The sequence below is a fragment of the Ruditapes philippinarum genome, unplaced genomic scaffold (assembly GCF_026571515.1).
Source record: "Ruditapes philippinarum isolate M1 unplaced genomic scaffold, ASM2657151v2 ctg322_1_1_1_1, whole genome shotgun sequence".
NCBI classification, from domain to species: domain Eukaryota; kingdom Metazoa; phylum Mollusca; class Bivalvia; order Venerida; family Veneridae; genus Ruditapes; species Ruditapes philippinarum.
Window position 1 is genome coordinate 25,158 of NW_026857303.1, and position 23,271 is coordinate 48,428.

Genomic DNA, 23,271 nt, shown 5'->3' on the forward strand with positions numbered 1-23,271 from the left:
AATATTTGCCGGGTGGTTTTCTTGCAAGATGTGTGATGTTAAACAGTTAAAGTTTATATATTTATAATAAAAAATAATTTTAAAAATCTTATTTTTAAGCCAGGATCTGTAACTGACATTATCCATCTTTAACAGTATAGGAAAGAAACTCCACTGAAGACCAAATGCTAAAGAATCCATTTACAACTTGGATACTTATAAAGATACATTTTAATAATGAATTATACTCGGAATTTAAACGTAAATCGTACTTTTTTTTATTTTCAGCCAGAAATGAGTAAAAGGCATTTGATCCCTCTTTATTTTGTACCATTTATTCACAATTAAAATAATTAATGTGAAATGAGTGAATTATCTAAAACTTGGCACACAAGTTATTGTTCCAGGCCCACATCAAATGATACATGAATCCCGGAAATACTTGTATCTATGGATTTGTTTAACACACATAATATGAACATCAGAAAAAAATACTTTATAATCAACTATTTACTATTTTCATGTTTCATATTTAGTTTATACAAATTTATATTAGTTCGATTGTGTTGGAAGCTATAAGCTTATTTAAACAATCTCAAATCCGTTCCTGGAACCAACCAGTACTAACCAATGAATGTAAAGTTTCTTGCTCAAGGACGCAATGCTTGCCCCTACAGGGTTGAATCACACACCGCCAGCAATCCTCAGATTACTAGTCCAACGCGTTATCCACTCGGCCACGCCGCTGTTTCATATTTGCTTTCAGTTTTTATCATTATTCTTTGAGGAAAATTCAATTCTTTGTCCGATGATATATGTTTTTTCACAGATTTTCAAATGACAAAGATATCATTAGATTTAGGCAGAGATGTAGATGACAGAGATGTTATCTCTGTCATCTGGTTTAGGACATTACTGCAGTAATTAAAATCGCATAAGTTTTGTCCCAAATATTTTCGATATTAACCAGATAAATAAGAACTAATGCAAAAATATTTTGCCTATTCTATATTCATACTGTGCTCCTCCTAGTTCACGGTACTTAACGTTTTGAAGCAGGAAAGAAAACAAAACATGAAACTTATGGTACAAAAATTGTCATAAGCTGTAACGTATAGGTATAAGAAGGAAACAACAATATATTTAGTTAAAATCAGTTTAAATGAGCCAGACGTAGACCATATGGCGGCCATTTTGAAAACAATATGTCATCATTTAAATCGCGGTAATGGTGTTTCATTTCAGTTTTTTCATGTTTCAGTTAAAATTTCTACATGTTATTTTGCATAATTTTAAAAATTAAAAATATCTTTACATTGTAACTCAAAATTTATTTTTTCAACAAACAAGAACATTTAGAAAATGATGATTGTTTCAGACATACGTCATACGCACAAATTTAATGGATTATTATTGCTTTTTGCAGAAATTTGTAAAATGTTGTTCTGTTTTACGTAAAAATCTAGAGATTTAAAATATTTTGCACAAAAACTTTATTGTATAGGTTTATGAATAAAATATGTCAATTCTAGCCAATTTTAGCACTGGTCACATGAAAATATGCCATTACCGTGAAATAATTGATGTGATGTTGAGTATAATACTTTTGAGTGTTTGTAAATATTTGTGTTAGTTTTGATGAAGTCACATGACCTGTCAAAATGGTGGGTGTCTGCATAAATTTTACAAAAATAAATATCAGTATAGACGCCATTTAGTTGACAATGTTCCGTAAAACATAAACATTATTCACCTTACAACATATTTTGTTCAGTTATATTTTACTATAGAGTGTTACTTATTGTGAGATATAATTATCTGCATTGTAATATGTTTTCGCGATATAATATTTTTGCAACTAACTTCCTGCTTATATTTACACTGGTTTATACTCTCTTTCAAAACAAAAAGGTCATGTTTCTTAAATAAATGAACGATAAATGCTGTTTTACATGTAAGTTGGTAAGAATTAATGAATTTTAACTAGATGCACTAACCGGTTGCCTTCAACACTGTGTAACTGGGGGACTAGACATTTTCATCATCAAACACCTGACAAAGTCTGTGCCATTTCTTGGGTATTTCAGATTAGGAAATACACGCTTAATGTTGTGACAATGAAATAGCCATATGTTGTATTTCATGTGTGTTTAGGTTGGTGCCAAAATTTAACAACTAAAGGGAATATTCACTGAGAATTTTAGCCAATTTTGATATGAGATATCAGATTTTCTTGAGAGATTTTATAAAATGCTGAAATCTAATACTGCAATCTTACATTTAATAACCAAAAGTAATTAAAAAAAATAAACACTGATCTTTGATCCAACTAGAAACACAGAGGTAATTGCATTTAGTTTTACTGCTGCTGTACCCAGGCACATAACCTTTTCCACATGACAGGTGTGTCTATTTAAGACCAAAATATATACAATGTTGAAACTTCTATCTAAAAGCTTAAGTAATTTAGTTTCACCTGATTACTGATTACCTATTATAATATTAGGCGATACTCTTACAATATTTATGTCAAGTGACTTTGCAGTTTGATATCTCTGATATCTTTTTATGTCAGTTAAGACATTAATTGTTGAAATGATTAACAGCAATTTAAAATTCAGTAGCATTAATATCACCAAGATTAACACTAAATAGATATGCTGCTGTCATCAGAGACAGGCTGTAAATTAATAATCAGCCCTGAATAAATAATGTCCCTCAGACTGAAGTCCTTGGGACAGTATTCAATTTGCAGGCTGATTATCACTTTCCAGCCTTACTCTGTTATGTTTTAACCTCTTATAATTACCATACATGCCATAATTTTTGGACAGCTTTCCGGGACACTTTTCACCACGGCAATAATGGATGCGTAGGCAGTTGTGGAAAAGGGGGGGGTGTCAATCGTATAACTTTATTATATTAGGACGACTTTCTCCTGAATTTTAATGATAAACAGTTAACTTACTAGTTTTAGAAGTAGTCTTTTAGGTCGACATATTTATCATTTTATAGTATTTCATTATTTCATTTATTATTCCCTAAGCTGAATGGGCGCAGCCATGTTGTTCACCCGTTATATCTTAAAGTCGTGATAATTACTACATGTCACGTAATGCAATTCTTCCAGTCATAAAAACAAACACTGCAAGGTGATTTATTTGACACCTTTAATTTTTTATTTGATAGATATATTTACATTGTTTGTAATAATTAGACTTTGGGCAAGTTAGCAATTGATCTAAAAATCAATGATTATCGGGGATTAACGATAATTGTTAAGGGCCGTAAACCATTAATTAACCCGGCCATTAAACGCTGCCGAATTCAACAGAGAACGTTAATTGCCGATGCATGAAGAAAGCTATTGCCGAGGGGAATCGACATTCGATAATTGGGGGGCTGTATATTGTAAACTTGTAAGTGTCAACGTTCCTGTGTATTATGTGTACTAGGTCAGAATATGTTTTACGATCGAGAGGTGAAATGTGCGAGATTTGATTTAAGAAAATTTATGAACATTTTGCAAAATATCCTGATTTTTTTTCCGGGATCAAAATGATGCCCGGGACATCATCGGGACAGACATCCGATTTCCGGGACAATCCCGGGCATCCGGGACGTTATGGCATGTATGTAATTACATTTGAGTATTTAAGATCAATAATACATTTAGCCACAATACAGTGAATACACACATAAGAAACTTAAGTGAGCAAGAAACAATCATTACTAGTAGATAATGGAATATGGTTGCACCAGCTGTCAGTCATGCAATACTACTTTTGTTTTTCAGCCGTCTACACCACAGCTGTCTCCCCAGGAGGAACAAGAGAAGCTTCTAGAGGAGGCTCTCAGCATTGTGAAAAATCAGTCATTTCAAATGAAAAGATGCCTTGTAAGTTAAGAAAGCAAAATAGACTTGTGCAATGTCAGTTGTAGGTTTCTAAGGAATATATGTGTAAAATCTTTATTGTCAGTCTGATAGCTTTCTTATTGAAACAAAATACTTACAATGGTCAAAATTATGCCTTAAATGTTTGGAAATAATTTGTTAAAGTTTCTTTATTTCGATGCAAGTATTAACTTTGCCAGTTCTTTTAGAGTTAACTTATTAAGCTTCAGTTTAAAAGCATATATATAATTCCAAGTTTCACTTTGATAGTATCAGTGGTGGTACAAAACTGTAATTACATACAGATGAATTTTTCGTTTGGTAATTTTGGTTGTAACTATTCTGTAGTTGTTAATTTTCCCTGTTCTACAGTATAACTATAGATATCATATATATCAAATGCTTTTCTTGTAATTTAAGCCTATGACTCTATAATCCTAATTCAGTTTCTGTCTTCATTTTTACTATAGGACAAAGGCAAGTTAATGGATGGTTTGAAGCATGCATCAACGATGCTTGGAGAATTGAGAACTTCAATGTTATCTCCTAAAAGTTATTATGAACTATGTATCCTTTTATGATAGAAAAAAGAAATAATTGAAATAGTATTATCAAACGATGGACTTAATTTCCAGGGTCGATAAAACCTTGATAAAATATGCAAAGATAGAATACCATCAAAAGCATCAATATAAGGCGTATGATTTCCAAAAGCCCTTTTTTAGCTCGACTATTCGATAAGAATAAGTAGAGCTATTGCAGTCACCCGAGCGTCGGCGTCCGCGTCGGCGTAACCACTTATGTTAAAGTTTTTGTAATAGTTCAAATATTTTCAAAGTCCATTGACATATGGCTTTGAAACTTTGCACACTTGTTCACCATCATGACCCCAACCTGTAGACAGGAGGAGGTAACTCTATCAAGCATTTTGACAGAATTATGCCCCTTTTTCGACTTAGAATTTACGTTAAAGTTTTTGTAATAGTTCAAATATTTTCAAAGTCCATTGACATATGGCTTTGAAACTTTGCACACTTGTTTACCATCATGACCCCAACCTGTAGACAGGAGGAGGTAACTCTATCAAGCATTTTGACAGAATTATGCCCCTTTTTCGACTTAGAATTTACGTTAAAGTTTTTGTAATAGTTCAAATATTTTCAAAGTCCATTAGACATATGGCTTTGAAACTTTGCACACTTGTTCACCATCATGACCCCAACCTGTAGACAGGAGGAGGTAACTTTATCAAGCATTTTGACAGAATTATGCCCCTTTTTCGACTTAGAATTTACGTTTAAAGTTTTTGTAATAGTTCAAATATTTTCAAAGTCCATAGACATATGGCTTTGAAACTTTGCACACTTGTTCACCATCATGACCCCAACCTGTAGACAGGAGGAGGTAACTCTATTAAGCATTTTGACAGAATTATGCCCCTTTTTCGACTTAGAAATACGTTAAAGTTTTTGTAATAGTTCAAATATTTTCAAAGTCCATTGATATATGGCTTTGAAACTTTGCACACTTGTTCACCATCATGACCCCAACCTGTAAACAGGAGGAGGTAACTGTATCAGGCATTTTTTTACTATCAAGCACGAAGAATAGTCGAGCGTTGCTGTCCTACCGACAGCTCTTGTTTCAGATCAGGAACACTGTATTAAACATATCATTTATTTTTCAATAACTAGTCACTATATTTATGAAATAATTTGTTGTTTGCTAATGGAGAAGAAGAAAGTACATTAATATCTTGCATATGCATATAAAGTTCCTTGACATGGTAGATATGTCCATATCAGATGAACTGCGACACTTGGAGCTATATCTTGTGGATGAATTCCAGAAAGGAAGAAAAGTGTCAGATCTGTATGAACTCGTCCAATATGCTGGAAATATTGTTCCCAGGCTGTAAGTTTTATATTTGAAAGTCAATTTGTTCATAAACAACCGAAAAGTTTTACATAAATTGTCATCAGCCTCATAAATGTGAAAGATGTATGCTACACTTACTTGCTTACCTTGTATCCTAAGTCATTTGTACAAACATCATCTTTATTGAAGTAAGAATATATACTTACTATATATATATATTATACTTACTATATATATATATACATTGTATATATGTCCTTATAACTTGTGGTAGTAAGGCTTTTAACTAACAAGTGAATTGACTATACAAAGAATTGTTACCATTTTTAAATTCTAGTTAATTATTCCAAACGTCTTAACATTTGTAATAAAAAATTTTGTAATTCTGCAAACAAGACCACTAGGAAATGCGGACTGTTTTAGTCAAAGACATTCTGGACTATCATTACTTTTTTTTCAGAAATGAGTAAAATGTTGCGTATTTCACTAAACTTTAAGTACTTTGCATAAAAACTTTGTTGTTTAGGCATATCAGTAAAATAGGTCAACTTTGACTAATGTAAACACAGGTTACGTGGAAATAATTGTCATTGCTGTGAAATTAGTGAAGGGGAGCAGTGGCCTAGTGGTTAAGGTGTCTTCCTCTCAACCCAGGAATCATATGTTGGAGCCCTAATCGGGTCACAACCATGTATCTTCATATGACACCAGTACTGGTTGGTTCCAGGAAGGGGACTCGAAAGTGATTAATATAAGTCGCAAGAACTTGTTTCACAAATCGAGCTTAAATAAATATGCTTAAACCAATTAGTGATGGCACGAAATTAGTGATTTACTATAAATAAACTAACAGGTAATAATATTTTACAGATATTTGCTGATAACAGTTGGTGTTGTTTACATCAAGACAAATGAGTTGTCAAGAAGAGACATCCTGAAAGATTTGGTAGAGATGTGTAGAGGAGTACAACATCCACTGAGGGGACTCTTTCTCAGAAACTACCTTTTACAATGTACCAAAAATGTCCTACCTGATGTAGAAGTTGAAGCAAAGTAAGTAATGAATATTGATGTACAAACAAATGTTCTGATAGCACACAAAACATATAGTAATAATTCATCATGGCCTATTGGGTGTGTATGTTCTTATTTTATCCCAGAAATATAGGATGAAATATGTTAAGTAGCTTGAGATTTAAGACAAAAAATAAAAAATCTAGAAATGCAGGATAATAAGTAAAAAACTGTATTGATAATAAGTACCATTAATCAAATTAAACAGATAAGTCAGGAATAATCATATGAATGAATGCTCTGTGTACATTCAGTTCTATTGAAAACTGCAGCACATAGTTTTTAACACCTGTGGTATTTAATATTATGTTCACTCCAGTCAGTCACCTTTATGTTTCGTTTCATTAAAAGGTTGACTTTAAAACTGGAATGAAGTAACCTGAAATTTAGTTCAAAATTTGTAACAATTGGTAAGGGTGATAAGGTTGGAAAAAACCTTCTCCAAAGTAAATTATGTTTGCAAGATTATATTGTTATAATGAAATTATTGTTGAATGTATAAACCGTCATAAAGTTTTGTATATGTATGCCTCATGGGCTTTTAAGCCTAATGGTTCTGATTGAAATAAACTTCTAAACTTCTTTAAATCTTGGGTTAGGATAAAATTATTTAGAATTTTTCAGGTTCAGGAGTAATTGGTGCATATTTTTGAAAGTTCTAGGAGAAAGAAAAAAGTAAACTTTGGCAGTTTTTTTGCAAGTTTTGTAAGATCTTCAGTACAATTTTTCTAACTATACAGTATAACCACTGTTAATTTTAAGTTAAATAATATAAATATTTGTCTTTTACAGTTTAGGAGAATATGAGGCTGGTACGATCTCCGACTCCATTGATTTTATACTGTTGAATTTCTCGGAGATGAACAAACTCTGGGTGCGCATGCAGCATCAGGGGCATACACGTAACAAGGAGAAACGTGAGAGGGAGCGACAAGAATTACGTATTCTAGTTGGAACAAATCTTGTCAGGCTCAGTCAGCTTGAGTGCATTGATATGAGCAGATATAAAAAGGTAGTGGTGTGAAATATTTACACATTTATACCATTTTATTTTTTAATCATTTCAATATGCCAGATTTTTACACTACTTTTTAGTTTGACTATTCAAAGAGCAGGAAGAACTATTGTACTCACACAGGCATCAGCTTCACACTTGGTTAAGTTTTTGCATGCAAGTTTTTATCTCCAAAACAACTGAAGGGAATGGGTTGAAACTTCACACTATTTGAAAGCATAATTGGAGGTCACTGTCCAATGCCAATACAAACATGGATTTTGACACAATTATGGCCAGTTTTGAACTTAGAAATCTCTACATTATCCAGGCTCAGAAATCTCTACATTATCCAGGCTCTTGTTTTACTATCAAGCTTTGAATATGGTCGAACAGGCTGTTCTACTGGTAGCTCTTGATACAATTCATACTATAGTTATGTTGTCAAATGATGCGCAAGTGACCATAACTTTGGACTTTATCAATCTCATTATTATCTTATATCTAAGTCATGAATACAGTAAGTATTTGGCATGAAATAAAGTGTATAGCATTTCTTTTGTATTTTTGTACATTTTCTCAGTCATTGGGTGACATTAACCTAACACTACAGTGTTTTTGTGTTATCAGTTGTTTTATATTAAACACCTATACTAGAGTGAAGTTCTATAATAACTAAATTTATGCATGTCATATAGGTTATTTATTCTACATGTACATCTTTCAGGGAGTACTACCAGGTGTGTTAGAACAGGTTGTTAGCTGTAGAGATCCTATAGCCCAAGAGTATCTGATGGAATGTATCATACAGGTAAAATTTTTAGATATTAATTGTAGTTAAAAATGATTTCATTTACTGCAAATTAGTATTATTTGTGGGGCAATAATTTTCGTTGTTTTTGTGGATTGGTCAATCCATGAATTTAAGATCTAACAAAATTCAATTATCCATGAAATTACAGTATTGAACTGCAGTACAAACTATTGTGTTCTTCTTTAACTAGGTAAAGTCTTCAAATTTTCATTTCATTTGATTGAAAGGTCTCCCATTTGAATACATCTTAATGGAAACGCATTTTTTTAGCTCACCTATCACAAAGTGACAGGGTGAGCTTTTGTGATCGCTTTTTGTCCGGCGTCCGTCCGTAAACTTTTACTTTAAATGACATCTCCTCATAAACCACTAAGCCAATTTCATCCAAACTTCACAGGAATGTTCCTTTGGTGGTCACCTTTAAAAATTGTTCAAAGACTTTAATTCCATGCAGAACTCTGGTTGCCATGGCAACCAAAAGAAAAAACTTTAAATATCTTCTTCTAAAAAACCCAAAGAGCTAGAGCTTAGATATTTGGCATGAAACATCTTCTAATGAGTGTCTACCAAGTTTGTTCAAATAAAAGCCCTGGGGTCAGAATTGGCCCCGCCCCAGGGGGTCATTGATTTTCCCTAGTATATGCATATAGTAAAAAACTTAAAAAATCTTCTTTTAAAGAACCCAAAGACCTAGAGCTAAGATATTTAGCATGAAACATCCTCTAATGGGTGTCTACCAAGTTTGTTCAAATAAAAGCCCTTGGGTCAAAATTGGCCCTCCCAGGGGATCATTGATTTTCCTTATATGTGTATAGCAAAAACTTAAAAATCTTCTTTGAAAAAAAACAAATAGCTATGGCTTAGATACTAAGCATGAAACATCTTCTAGTGAGTGTCTACCAAGTTTATTGTAATAAAAGCCCTGGGGTCAAAATTGGCCCTGCCCCGGGGGTCATTCATTTTCCTTATATGTGTATAACAAAAACTTAAAAAATCTTCTTTGAAAAAACTCAAATAGTTAGAGTTTAGATATTAAGCACGAAGCATCTTCTAGTGAGTGTCTACAAAGTTTGTTCAAATAAAAACCCTGGGGTCAAATTGGCCCTGCCCCGGGGGAAATTGATTTTCCTTATATGTGTATAGCAAAAACTTAAAAATCTTCTTTGAAATAACCCGAATAGCTAGAATTTAGATATTAAGCATGAAACATTTTCTAGTAAGTGTCTACAAAGATTGTTCAAATAAAAGCCCTTGGGTCAAATCTGGCCCTGCCCCAGGTGTGTCATTGTTTTAACTATATGTGTAAAGAAAAAACTTGATCAGCTAGACCTTAGATGTTTAGCATGAAACATCTTCTAATGGGTGTCTACCAAGTTTGGCCAAATAAAAGCCCTGGGGTTTAAACTGGCCCCGCTTCGGGGGCCTATATACAGGTGAGCGACTTCAGGGCCATCATGGCCCTCTTGTTTAAGTAAATGATTTATTTAAATTACCTGTTTTGTTTGCCAGGTGTTTCCAGATGACTTTCACCTACAGACCCTCAGTCCGTTCCTGAGAGCTTGTGCTGAATTACATGCCAGTGTTAATGTGAAAAATATCATCATCTCTCTAATTGACAGGTGGATTTTTTTATTTAAAACTAGATTACATAGTAATAAATGTTTATAGTTGATAAAGTATAAAATGAAAATGAATAAAATTGGAATTACAGAAAAAAGATAAATGCATATATGAGCTATTAACGAATTTTGCACAAGGTTAAGAAGTAAATCTAAAGGAAATAAATAATCCATAAGATAGGAAAAAAAACTATTTGAAGAATAGTAGGATTATCATACTCACCTGTGATTGGTGGTCAATATCCAAGGACCATAACTCTGACTTGGCCCTTTGTGAATATAGAAAATTATTGGTTAAAGTTTTCCTTGCAATATTTATCAGAGTGTCCGTTTGACCCTTGAAATGACTCTGTGACCCTTCAAATTTCCAAAAGGCCTGATTTGACCCTCGGGATTTTAACTGGAGAGTCAAACTTTGTTAAAATCATGGGTAAAACTCGGGATTTCATGGCTAGTGAACATCCTGATTTATCATTCATAAAACAACTGATAGTACTTACTTCAAACTTGATTCATGCTTTTACAATTCATGGTCACTTTCCAAGACCCATAACTCTGGCATGGATTTTGAATTAATTAAGGTCCTTAATGAACTTCTTAACAAAATTCTTTGGTCAGTATCTAAGTCGTAACTATGTCCTGTACATTATTTATATTTTTGTAAATTAAATCTTCTTCTTTGTTAATTCTTACATTGTCCATGCTCTTATTTTAGTATCAAGCACTGATAATAGTTGAGCTTGCTGTCCTAGTAAGAATCTTGTTGAACATTATACTTTAAAGATGCGTAATTAATTGTTTGTATTATTGTTAACTACCAGACTTGCCCAGTTTGCCCAGAACGAGGAGGGAGCAGGAATACCACCAGAAATACAGTTGTTTGATATTTTCTCACAGCAAATTGCACAAGTTATACAGGTTAGTTTACAGCTTGTTTGATATCCCAAAATTGAAATTATAAAACACTTGATAGCCAATATCGGCTTTACTCTTAATTAAAAGTTTTTTAGCAACTGTTTGAAAAAACTATTTTTGGAATAATAGTTACTAAGTAAGAATGTGCTTGTGTAATGATATGAGGTGTTTGAGCAAAATGTTGAACATTTTTAAATTGAAAAAAGTAATACCTAGGCTTTTACCTTTATCCAGCAGAATGATTTCTTAATCTTCAGCTAACCTTAACTTTCAGTTTACGACATGTCAATATTTTATATGTAAAAAAAAAAGATTATATCATTTAGTTTTTGTCTTAGTTTGCTCTTTATATGAATATTTAATCCAAAAAACATTTTATATATATATATATATATTGCTGACGTTTTGCAGAATCGTTCAGACATGCCACCAGAAGATATAGTATCATTACAAGTTGCCCTGATCAACCTGGCTCTCAAATGTTACCCTGATAAGATAGAATATGTGGATAAAGTATTGGAGACTACAGAGGATATATTCAATAGACTAAACCTAGATCAGTAAGTTTGTATAGATTTTACAGAAATTCCTTAATTCCAGGGCCCAAGATTTAAAGAAATTCCCTAAGCTTAAGCTCAGATCTCAGTAATTTGATTGGTCAGAAACTGCCACAGAATATACACTGACCAATGTAAATCCTGAGATTTGAGACAGAACTCAGAAAAAAAAGTTTTATAATCCCAGGGCTAGAATATTGCTGATTATTATTCATATTATATTTCCTACACCTCCTACTGTGAATTCATTAATTTTGTGGGCATAAAATTTCGTGATTTTGTCACAAAGAACATTATTCTGGGTTCTTAAATTTTTTGTAGACTGTATATTTAACCAAAAGGTAAAATGTAAAAAATTAATGTTTATTTTACCAAAAGGTAAAATGTAAATAATGAAATTTCGTTGGATCTTAAATTTGTGGATTGACCTGTCCACGAAAACCACAAAGATTATTTCCCCACATAGAATGATTTTTCAGTATTTGTTTTTTGTTTATTGCAGGCTTTTGAGAAACAAGCATGTATCTTTTCCTTACTTTAGCTATTTGGCTTCCCTATGTAAATTGCAAAGCATATATTGTAAATTTAAACCCTTGTAAAAGCATGTATTTTTAGTAATACATGCATGTTTAAAGCTTTTTGTCTTAAGAAATCATCTTATATCTTTTAGCATTATTCAATATTGTTATCAGAAGAACCATTTTTGTGATCTCAGTAGAGTTTGAACATATAGTCATTGGGTATATAAGAAATTTTTTGTCTGTATATGAATTCCCATAGAGCGTTGGACTGTGAATCGGGCGACCGGGGTTCGATTTCCGAAAGGCGCAGGTCACTTTCGTTGCGATTGATCATGAAATCTTTTCTACGTTCATTCGCACTGTACCTCTGCTCTGGTATGTACAGAAGTTACAGTTCCTTGCGAAAGTGAAGGTAAACTGCTTGACAGCCTGCCCGGGAACAATGCGGTGGTTGAACTGTGCTCTGGTGAATTCAATGTGGCTTACTGCCGTGATCCGCAGTGACTACCAACTCCACCACCTATATGAATTCTCATTACAAATGTACTTACATATTCAGACCACCACAGTTGTCTTTTATTAGATGATTTTCATTTCTAAAACCTTGTGTGGGTTGTAAGTAAGGTCTATGCTGATTGTAAAATCATAAATCAAAGTTAACAGTAGGTAACAGTCCTTAAAGGGACTCCATTGAGTTTCTTTTTTTTGACATGGCGGGACAGGAAATAAGTTTCAAGATTAATGTTTTATTTGATATAGATCAAAACCAATAACTTGTGTGCAAAATTTTATATCATTCTTACTCTTCGTTTTATCCAGAATAATTTTTGTAATTGTGAAAAATGACCCAAAATCGAAAAAGCTTTTCAATCAAATCGGGCTAAGAAAAACACAAAAATACAATTTTCGATTAATTTTCGAGTAAATATTAAATTATGTTTTGCATATCTTTCTGTTTTTAAGTGCCCCAGTTGATCTATGTAAGAAGTTCAAATTTCATATTTTTAGGCTATTGCAACTCAATGGAGTTCTTTTAATGTGAATTGCATTGATTGATATCTAGCATTTTAAAGTGTTTATTATGCCCCCACTTCAAAGAAGAGGGGGTATATTGCTTTGCATTTGTCGGTCCGTTGGTCCGTCAGTCCGTAGACCAAATGGTTTCCGAGTGATAACTAAAGAACCCTTAGGCCTAGGAACTTCAAACTTGGTATGGTGATTGGTCATGACCAGTAGATGACCCCTATTGATTTTGGGGTCAAGGGGTCAAAGGTCAAGGTCACATTGACCTTGTAAGTAAAAACGGTTTCCGATCAATAACTAAAGAACGCTTAGGCCTAGGAACTTCAAACTTGGTATGGTGATTGGTCATGACCAGTAGATGACCCCTATTGATTTTGGGATCAAGGGGTCAAAGGTCAAGGTCACATTGACCTTGTAGGTAAAAACGGTTTCCGATCAATAACTAAAGAATGCTTAGGCCTAGGAACTTCAAACTTGGTATGGTGATTGGTCATGACCAGTAGATGACCCCTATTGATTTTGGGGTCAAGGGGTCAAAGGTCAAGTTCACATTGACCTAGTAGGTAAAAACGGTTTTTGATCAATAACTAAAGAACGCTTAGGCCTAGGAACTTCAAACTTTATATGATGATTGGTCATGACCAGTAGATGACCCCTATTGATTTTGGGGTCAAGGAGTCAGTGTCAAATTGATGTTGTACTTTAAGATGGTTTCTGACCAATAACTCAACAACTCAAGTTGCCTTGGTTGATATTTTTATATTAAACTAAAAATGCTTTTGGTAGGTCTTATGTAATATAACAACTTGGCTGTCATTAATGAGGCCTACATGATTCATAAAATTTATGCATATTTTATTTGGTAAGATTTGTAATAACTTAAATTGCTGCACACAACCTATGGGGTCACAATAATTATTACCTTGTGACTAGTCATCAACAAGTAGATAACCCTTATTAATTTTTTGTTCACTGGGTCAGAAGTCCTGCATAATAACCTGATCACATGACTAATTGGCTGCCCATAGGGGGCATACATGTTTTACAAACATATCTTGTTTAATAGACTTCCCTTAAAATCAGTAATTATATCTTTTTGTCCCCCGCCTTTTCGAAGAAAAAAGGGGGATATAGAAATAGGCTCCGTCCGTCTGACCGTACATCCGTCTGTCCATCTGTCTGTCCGTCCACACTCACAGGACAGTAATTATGTGGCTAGAGGGACAATAGGTAACTGTTCTTTCTCTTTGATGTCATTCATTCCCTAATGCTTTTATGTGGCTATTTTCTTTTGTGCGGCTAAAAATAAAAATAGAGAGAACAATAGAGTAGCCACATAATTACTCTCCTGTTAGAATATCCGTCTGTCCGTCCATCCATCCGTCCGTCACACTTTCGTGTCTGGACCATAACTTTGTCATTTATCAAAGGAATCTGAAATAACTTTGCACAAATGTTTGTTATAATAAGACGATGTGTCGTCCGCACCAACCAGACCTGTACCTCCAGGGTCAAGGTCGCACTTGCTCATTCAAGGTCAACATTGTCTATTTGAGGGTATATGTTGTGTCCAGTCCATAACTTTCTTATCTTGGAAGGGATTTTGTAAATACTTGCCACAGTTGTTTACAATAATGAGATGACGTGTCATGCGCAATAATCGGTCACAAACCTCCAAGGTCAAGGTCACACATGCAGGTCAAAGATTTACATAGTCTGTTATAAGGTATATTTTGTGTCCGATCTAGAACTTCTTTCGGATTTTGAAATAACTTGGCACAAATTGTCATAATAATAAGAGGATATGTCAAGTACAACACCTGCACCCCTACCTCCAAGGTCAAGGTCACACTTAGAGGTCAAATGTTAACAGAGTCTGTTATATGGTATATTTTGTGTCACGTACATAACTTCTTCATAGATCAAGGGATTTAAAATATACTTGGCACAAATAGTCACAGTGATAAGATAATACATAACACGCGTAACACCTGTGTCCCTACCTCCAAGGTCAAGGTCACACTAAGAGGTTAAAGATTAACATAGTCTGTTATAGGGTATATTTTGTGTCTGATCTATAACTTCTTCATAGTTAAAGGGATTTTGAAAATACTTGGCACAAATAGTTACAATAATAAGACGATATGTCATGCACACACCTGCATCCCTACCTCCAAGGTCAAGGTCACACTTAGAGGTCAAAGCTTAACATGATAGATTTTTAAATTCCGTGTTTCATTTTTATTTCTTTAATAAATTTATTGTTGCATTTGCAGATCTAGCATTGATCATAATTTTGGACTCAATACCTCAATCTTTTGAAATAGCACAATTTTACGATTCATATAAAACTTCCCCGAGGCGGGGGACGTTGGTAACTCTGTTACTAAATTCTTGTTTAACATCATTTTGAACATGATTTCTTTCAGTTTGGAACATGGCAGTTCAGTGTCGAAGGAGTTAATGAGATTGATGAAGATTCCAGTAGATAATTACAATAACATCCTTACTGTGCTTGAGTTACAGCATTTTGGACCGTTGTTTGAGTACTTTGATTATCAGAGTCGTAAAGTGATGAGCTGTTACCTGATTACCAATGCTTTAGAGAATGAGACAGAAATTCCAAGCCAGGAACAAGTATGAATCATTTACTGAAATAAAGAGAAAATTATTTTTTACAAATCTCTGTCATTTGTAAATGAGCTAATTGTTTTTCGTAATCGCCCAAAGCATCAGCTATTGTTTGTTTAATGTATTTATTTAGTAGATAAAAGTATTAGATTAGAATAGGTTAGTTACTTTTTGTCATATGCATGAAATGTATAAACTGTATAAACTTCAACAATAAACATGTATAATAGTTTGGTATCCAAATTATTATCTTATGGAAAAAATCAAATTTAACATAAAAAGCACTTGTTATACACATGAAAATGTACTTGTAAATTCCTTTTTTCAGCTATAAAGCTTCTGTTCAGTTTTGTTTTGTTTCAATTTGAAATCAAAACATCTATGTCAAAGATCATTGTTAGATATGAAATAAATTTTAAAATTAATATATTTTAACTGTTACAACTAGGTTTTTAACAATATGCTTGATATATAAGTTACTGATATTTTATAATTGATAATATGAAGGTTTATCTATGTTAAAGGCACATTATATTTTTCATTTTTAAGAAAGGGCAAACATTAATTTTATAATGTTAAAATAATGTTCAAAGCATGTTGCATTGCTGTTGACCCAAAGAACATAGTGCTTAATATGAAATAATTTGTCATAAAAGTAGTAAGATGTAAACAAAGTATTATTTTGACTTCCATTTAAAATACTTAATCACTATATACCTATACTATATCACTACACGTAACAGAAGCAAAAGATGGTTCAGGTTATTGGCCAATGTGTAACTTAGGGAAAAAATTTTTTTTTGAGAAATATAAACAAAAACAGGATCCATGCTGTTCGCTTACCAACTCTATTACAAGTAGAGAAACTGATAGCGAACAGCATGGATCCTGATCAGACTGCGCGGATGCGCAGGCTGGTCTGGATTCATGCTGGTCGCAAACCCATTATGTTGGTTTTGTCGTGACACGGCTCATTTCTTAGGCATAATGAGCTTTTAAATGATTGCAGGTTGACAGTTTGTTATCAATCGTCAGTGTATTAGTACAAGACCAGAATGATCAACCTGAGGAAGGGGATGATCCGGAAGATTTTGCCGAGGAGCAGGGACTCATGGGAAGGTTTATTCATCTCCTACAGTCTGAGGATGCAAACCAACAATATCTGGTGAGTCTCTTTATTAAACCTACAGCCTTCATGGTCAATTTCTAGGCATCAAAACTCCAAACTGGTGTTAAATAGCTGATAAACACGGCTTAGACCGATATTATTTCCTAATTATAACTCATTATAATATCAGTGTTATATTTATGTACTTTATCATATACCGGGCAATGTTTGCTGTTGCAGATATCTTATTTGTATTTTTACAGTTCCTTGTGATGGACACTTTTTTCATATGAAGATAAATACTTGTAGTATATGTTTTGTATCTTCAGACTATAACAGTGTTATCAATCATTCAAATCTTTTATCTACTACATGTATGGTCTTTATCATAATCTGTATTGTATTTTTTAACACTTTCAACTTAAATAGATAAAAAGATAATAAACCAGAAAAATCCTGTGTTTGTTCATACAGTATCATGTACTTTTGTAGTTTAATTTGATAATATATTATTATTTACGTACATAGTTAAATTTTGTCCACTCGATATATATATTCATCATAACTACTGTAATCTATTGTAGATATTGAACACAGCCAGGAAACATTTTGGTGCTGGTGGTGATAAGAGGATCAAGTTTACACTGCCACCTATCGTCTTTTCAGCATACAGGCTAGCCAATAGATACAAGGACCATTCTGATGAGGTACATAGATTAAGACATATTATGCTGAAATTTGATATTTAAAAATAGACTTTATAATTATTATACAGTCTCTTTTGAAATGTAAAATAGACATCTGTTGAAAACACACAGAGAAGATATGTTATAATTTAAACTCTACACACTAAAGGTACAGGTATGCTTTCATAGCTTTTGCCCAATCCAATTGTAAATATTGTTCATCATGCATAATGTAAATGTATTGAATGAATATGTTTAAACCAAACACAAACAAACCTTTAGTACATTTTACATGCTTTTGGTTTATACAGAATTTATTTTAGTTTAGATTATGAAGGAAGCTATAAGCTAATAGACACACTTTCGAATTCGTTCATGGAACCAACCAGTATACTGAGCAATGAGTGTAAAATTTCTTTCTTAATGAAACAACGACTTCCCCCTGACAAGGTTTGAACCCATGCAGATAGCGATCATTAGATTACTATGTGTTGACCACTTGGCCATGCTTTTGAAAAACTAATAAAAATGAAACATCAATTTAAATATACATATGTAGTAATGATGTGATTATATGTTATATATTATTTTCATCAGGATGAGAACTGGGAGAAGAAATGTCAGAAGATATTCCAGTTTTGTCACCAGACTATAGGTGCCCTCATCAAGGCAGAACAGGCTGAGATACCACTGAGGTTGTTTCTACAGGGTGCCATGGCAGCTGGAGGTATTGGGTTTGAAAACCACGAGACAGTGGCATATGAGTTCATGTCACAGGTAAAATATGTCTCATACATTATGTGAAACAAGAATGTTTCTTTTCTCTTTGTTAAATGTTAGTTGAAATATGTAAATGATTCACAGAAATTACAAATAGCACAAGTTATTGAGCGAAGCTTATACACTAGTTCTTCTGTTGTTTCTTTTGTTTAATATTTTCTGTTATAAAAAATTACTTATTCAGTTACAAATAAGTTCTAGGTTGCTTTACCCAAATATTAATTCATCCTTTAGTTCATTATAAAGTTCAAAAGACTATTTTTGTATTCACGAAATTTAAATTCATTTGAATTATATGCTTCATCTTTTATGGATAGTTTAATCTGTGTTTGTTGAGAAAAGATAATGACTGTTAAAAGAGTATATTTTAGAATAATTGTGTTCATGGTTATTTTTATTATGCCTCAGAAACGAATAAATTTTCCTTCTTTAGAAAAGGCAAATAAGAGTTATATAACATTTGAAAAATGATTTTAGAGCATGTTAGATGCTTATCACATGTAGAAGGTAGCTCTGAATATGAAATTACTTGTCAAGACATGATATTAGCAAATTGTAAACAAAGTAGTATTTTGACTTCCATACAAAGTTCTATATCACTATAACTGTACTTATTGCTAAAAGACAACAGAACCGAAAGATGATTCAGGTAATTAGCAAATGAGTAACTTTTTGGAAACTCTAACAGGACAACAAAAATAAAATGTTTTTAAGAAATAAAAATAACAGCATTTCTTAAGAATAATTGGCGTTTTTAACCATTATTTCAGGCATTTTCTCTGTATGAGGATGAGATCTCAGACAGTAAGGCACAGTTGGCAGCTATAACATTAATTATTGGTACACTAGAACAGATGTCATGTTTTGGAGAAGAGAATCACGAACCATTACGTACACAATGTGCCCTAGCGGCATCTAAATTACTGAAGAAACCTGACCAATGTAGGGGAGTGGCTACATGCTCTCATCTGTTCTGGTCAGGGAAGAGTACAGTAGAAGATGGGGAGGTAAATGTCATCTATCATGACTGTGGGGGAGTCACTTAAACTATACAGTTTTATATGTACTTAAATACAAACTTTCACCAATTTTCTCTAAAATTATCTTCATTATCTTATGTTTATTAGAAAAGTTTGTTGGTTTAAGCACACTTGCCTATTGATTGAACTGACTTAAATTAATGTTATTTAATTAACTTAGTATGTAGTTTATGTCAGGTCTGTGCTTAGCTCACAGAATGTTGGTGGTTCTACTCTGCCCACTTGTGCCTGAGGGTGCTAGGTGATGTGGATGAATTGACTATTTCAAAAGATTGATTGACCAACAGATAATGGAAAATGTTTAGAATAAATGTTAAAGGTAAATTCCAATGGATATTTACTGGAATTTCCTTAGGCCATGTGAGTTATATTTCGTTCATGCTGCAAAAAAAAATATAAAATTTAAAGCAATTATTGCTAAATATAAGCTGATTTTAACTTTCACCTGTTCACTTACTGTATACCATTGGATAGACATTATGTCACTTTAAACAAGAACACATATATATTTACAGACAAGGGATGGTAAGAGGACGTCAGATTGTTTAAAGAAAGGTGTTAAGATAGCTAACCAGTGTATGGACAGTTCAGTACAAGTACAGCTATTTGTAGAACTACTCAACCATTATATATATTACTATGAGAAAGGAAACGACCAGGTAAGTGATAGAAATATTTGCTGTTGTCATAAGTAATTAAAATTCTGGTATTAAACAAGGAATCATTATTGAAATAAAGATATAAATGTGAAGAATTTCCTCTGGGAAATTATGCTTTACTGCTGAATCATAAATGATGGCATGTGATACAACACAGCTCCTCACTGTGTGTTTTGTTTGTCTGTCAATACAGTGTAACTTCCGAATTCCGGAACTTCTGAAATCCGGAAACTTCTAAAAACCGAACATTTTTTTCGGTCCCGATTTTTTCCCTTCTATTTTCAATTAATATAATACTTCTGAATTCCGGAACTTCTAAATTCTGAATTCCGGACGATATTTTCGTGAAATTAAAGTCAAATCAATGCAATTTTACCTCCAAAAACCGGAAATATCCAAAGGTGTGAAATACACTGTAAATCGAGAATGTTTACCCTGCAGAAAGATTTAATCTCCCAATCGATTGTTTACCAATTAGCGGTGATCGTGTAATTTGATACGCTTTAAAATCACAAACAGTGAAATGGTATGTTTGAAGCGATGCGGTTTATTAAAGTAATTTACGGCGGTCAGTTAATTTGAAGTGTTTATTAGGGGATAAAATGACAATTAATTGGGACATTGTATGCATCAAACGTCTTTAGGGATTTTATTGCATTTGATGTATTAATTAATTTACTAGCATCGGACAATATGTAAGTAAAAACAACATTTCTACAAACCGATAGAAATTCAAGATAAAAATGTATTCTTTTCAATTACATCTTTATATTGATTAAAAGACTATTATATATGATATCACAGTAATGGCCACATTTTCCTTGACATTAAGTGGCTTAGTCTTGTCCACATTATCATAAACCTCTGAATTCCGGAAACCTCTGGAATCCGAACTTTTTGACAAGTCCCATGGGTGTTCGGTTTTCAGAAGTTACACTGTACTCTTAATTGCATAATAACAAAGAAGTCTCCCTTTTAAGCTCCACTTTTCGAAGAAAAAATAGTGGAGCTATTATCATGACCATCTTGTCACTGTTAACCTTTTCGTTAAGGTCCATTTTCTTAGACACAATTAAAACTATTCACTTCAAACTTGGTATAAAAGTTTATTGTCAAAAAAGGACGCCTTTTAAAAGGGAAGATAATTCTAAAATTAGTTTTTTATGTCCCCTTTTCTATGTTGCTTTTATTTAACTATCCAGCACTGTAGAAAGTGGAGATTGGTGTCTGCAGACAGGTTGTTTTGTACTTAAAAATGGTTTAGTTTAATTATATTTTCTGTCATACAATTTCAGGTTACAATACAAGTACTAAATCAGTTAATAGCCAAAATAAAAGAAACATTACCAAACTTGGAGGCTAATGAGGAGACGGAACAAATTAACAAACATTTCCAGAATACAGTTGAACATTTACAGGCCATGAAACAAGCTGCTGATTCTGAAGGGCCAGATTATAGTGACCTCACTGTTTAAATGATGACTTTATAAAAACAGACTTACAATTGATTACATTAACTTTCAATGGCCAATTAGTTTGAGAAATATTGGCATGAACTTTTTAATAAAATTTTAAAGTTTGCGAATAATTTGAGCAGTAACATTTAAACTTTTTTAAATTGGCAAATTGTTTGTAAAGTATTTAAACAAACTTTTAAAATTGAACAATAATTTGATATAAGGTTTATCAAAGGAAAGAGACTAATTTTGGATTCAGATTTGAAAATAATTTCACTTCTTTTGCTTGCATTTCTCTTTAGGACAATTTTAATGAATTAAAAGATTTATAAACAGTATAAATGTGACTGAAAAATAATTATGTGAAAATTGAAAGCAAATTGTATGCCCATTTCTGGTGTATTTTCAATTATTAATGGACAAGATAGTACTAAATTTTCATTTGATCTAAAATCCTTGAAAAATAGCAGGTATTCAAGAAAGAAACTTGGCAATAATGAACCTTTACATTATTCTAAAAGCACATACTGGTATAAACTATTTTGTTGTGTTTGTGAAACAGTATAGTTTTTTCGGTGTATACATTTTGTTAAGAATACACATGTATATTGTTTAGATGAATTCATTTGTGTAGTTACAGAAATTCAAGTATGAAATATTTGTTATTTATAATGAAAACAATCTGTATGTTGGATTGTTATTTTAAATGATTCAATTTCAGGCCTTTACATTCATGATGGAATTTATCTTTATCATCCTTTTTAGTTTGAAATGGAATATTGCTGCTATCTTATTTATCTAATAGAAATAAATCATCTCTGGGCCCGCGGCTGCTTTTCACGGAGAGTACTATGTTAATTCTAAATCCTAGGCCTTTTGACCAACTATAGGAGAAAAAATGTTTATGCACTAGACCGTTTCAAGAGACAGTCCCATTTTATGTCATAAATTTGAATTTTGACCAATTCGCTTTCCTGAAAAGTTACGAAATACAATGGCACCAGTACTTTTAATACTTTGATTACTAAAATTAATTTAATAAGTATGCACTATCCTATGTAATTTTGAGATAATTTTGTAATTTTTTTTGGAAGTCAAGGGACATTTTAGAAACTTACATAATTTATGTTCTTGTATAAATGAATAGCTTTAAATATTTGTTACAGTACAAAAGCTATTATATATCATTATGTAAATGGATTTAACAAAATTTGACAATGGTTAGATGAGATTTGATCTCGCTATCTTCATATGTTAATATACAAAGGTATTTGTTTTGTTATGTATGTAAAACATGTTAGTGTGCATTAAGTGTGCAATATTCCGTGTAAAAAAGGTAATAAAATTGTGATAAAGAACTCTTGACTGTTTTCTGGTTTATTTTTGTTTGATTCACTTTGAATTAAGTCCTATATTCAACAGACTGATTTCATTTTTACTTTTTATAGGTTGAATTTTACATCGCACCTAAGCAGTATAGGTCATATGGCAACTTTCCAGCTTTATTGGTGAGGGAGGCCTCAGGTGCCCCCCTGTTCATTATTTCAGGCATAAATAGGCACATGAGTAGAATCACCGACATTCTGTAAGCCAGCTGCATAGTTGTCGCTCATGAGAATCTAACGAAGCTTGCACAATTTG

General features: G+C 32.7%; 1 protein-coding gene across 1 annotated transcript; it reads left to right on the plus strand.

The window, feature by feature from the left end:
- The first annotated feature begins 1,608 nt into the window (after window positions 1-1,608).
- Window positions 1,609-22,985, plus strand: LOC132749316 (vacuolar protein sorting-associated protein 35-like). Its single transcript, XM_060739040.1, has 17 exons — window positions 1,609-1,643; window positions 3,776-3,877; window positions 4,345-4,441; window positions 5,665-5,788; window positions 6,623-6,805; window positions 7,619-7,838; window positions 8,548-8,631; window positions 10,144-10,253; window positions 11,075-11,171; window positions 11,580-11,728; window positions 15,699-15,906; window positions 16,910-17,065; window positions 17,593-17,715; window positions 18,292-18,471; window positions 19,245-19,481; window positions 20,030-20,173; window positions 21,469-22,985. Exons 1-17 carry the CDS (start codon window positions 1,641-1,643, stop codon window positions 21,646-21,648), a joined length of 2,397 nt encoding a protein of 798 aa, XP_060595023.1. The 5' UTR covers window positions 1,609-1,640; the 3' UTR covers window positions 21,649-22,985.
- The last annotated feature ends 286 nt before the right edge of the window (window positions 22,986-23,271 follow it).

Excerpts from the sequence above, each read along its gene's own strand:
- LOC132749316 (XM_060739040.1), top strand. Across the intron at positions 10,254-11,074 it reads ATCATCTCTCTAATTGACAG|ACTTGCCCAGTTTGCCCAGA; the intron begins GTGGATTTTTTT and ends GTTAACTACCAG. Across the intron at positions 15,907-16,909 it reads AAATTCCAAGCCAGGAACAA|GTTGACAGTTTGTTATCAAT; the intron begins GTATGAATCATT and ends AAATGATTGCAG.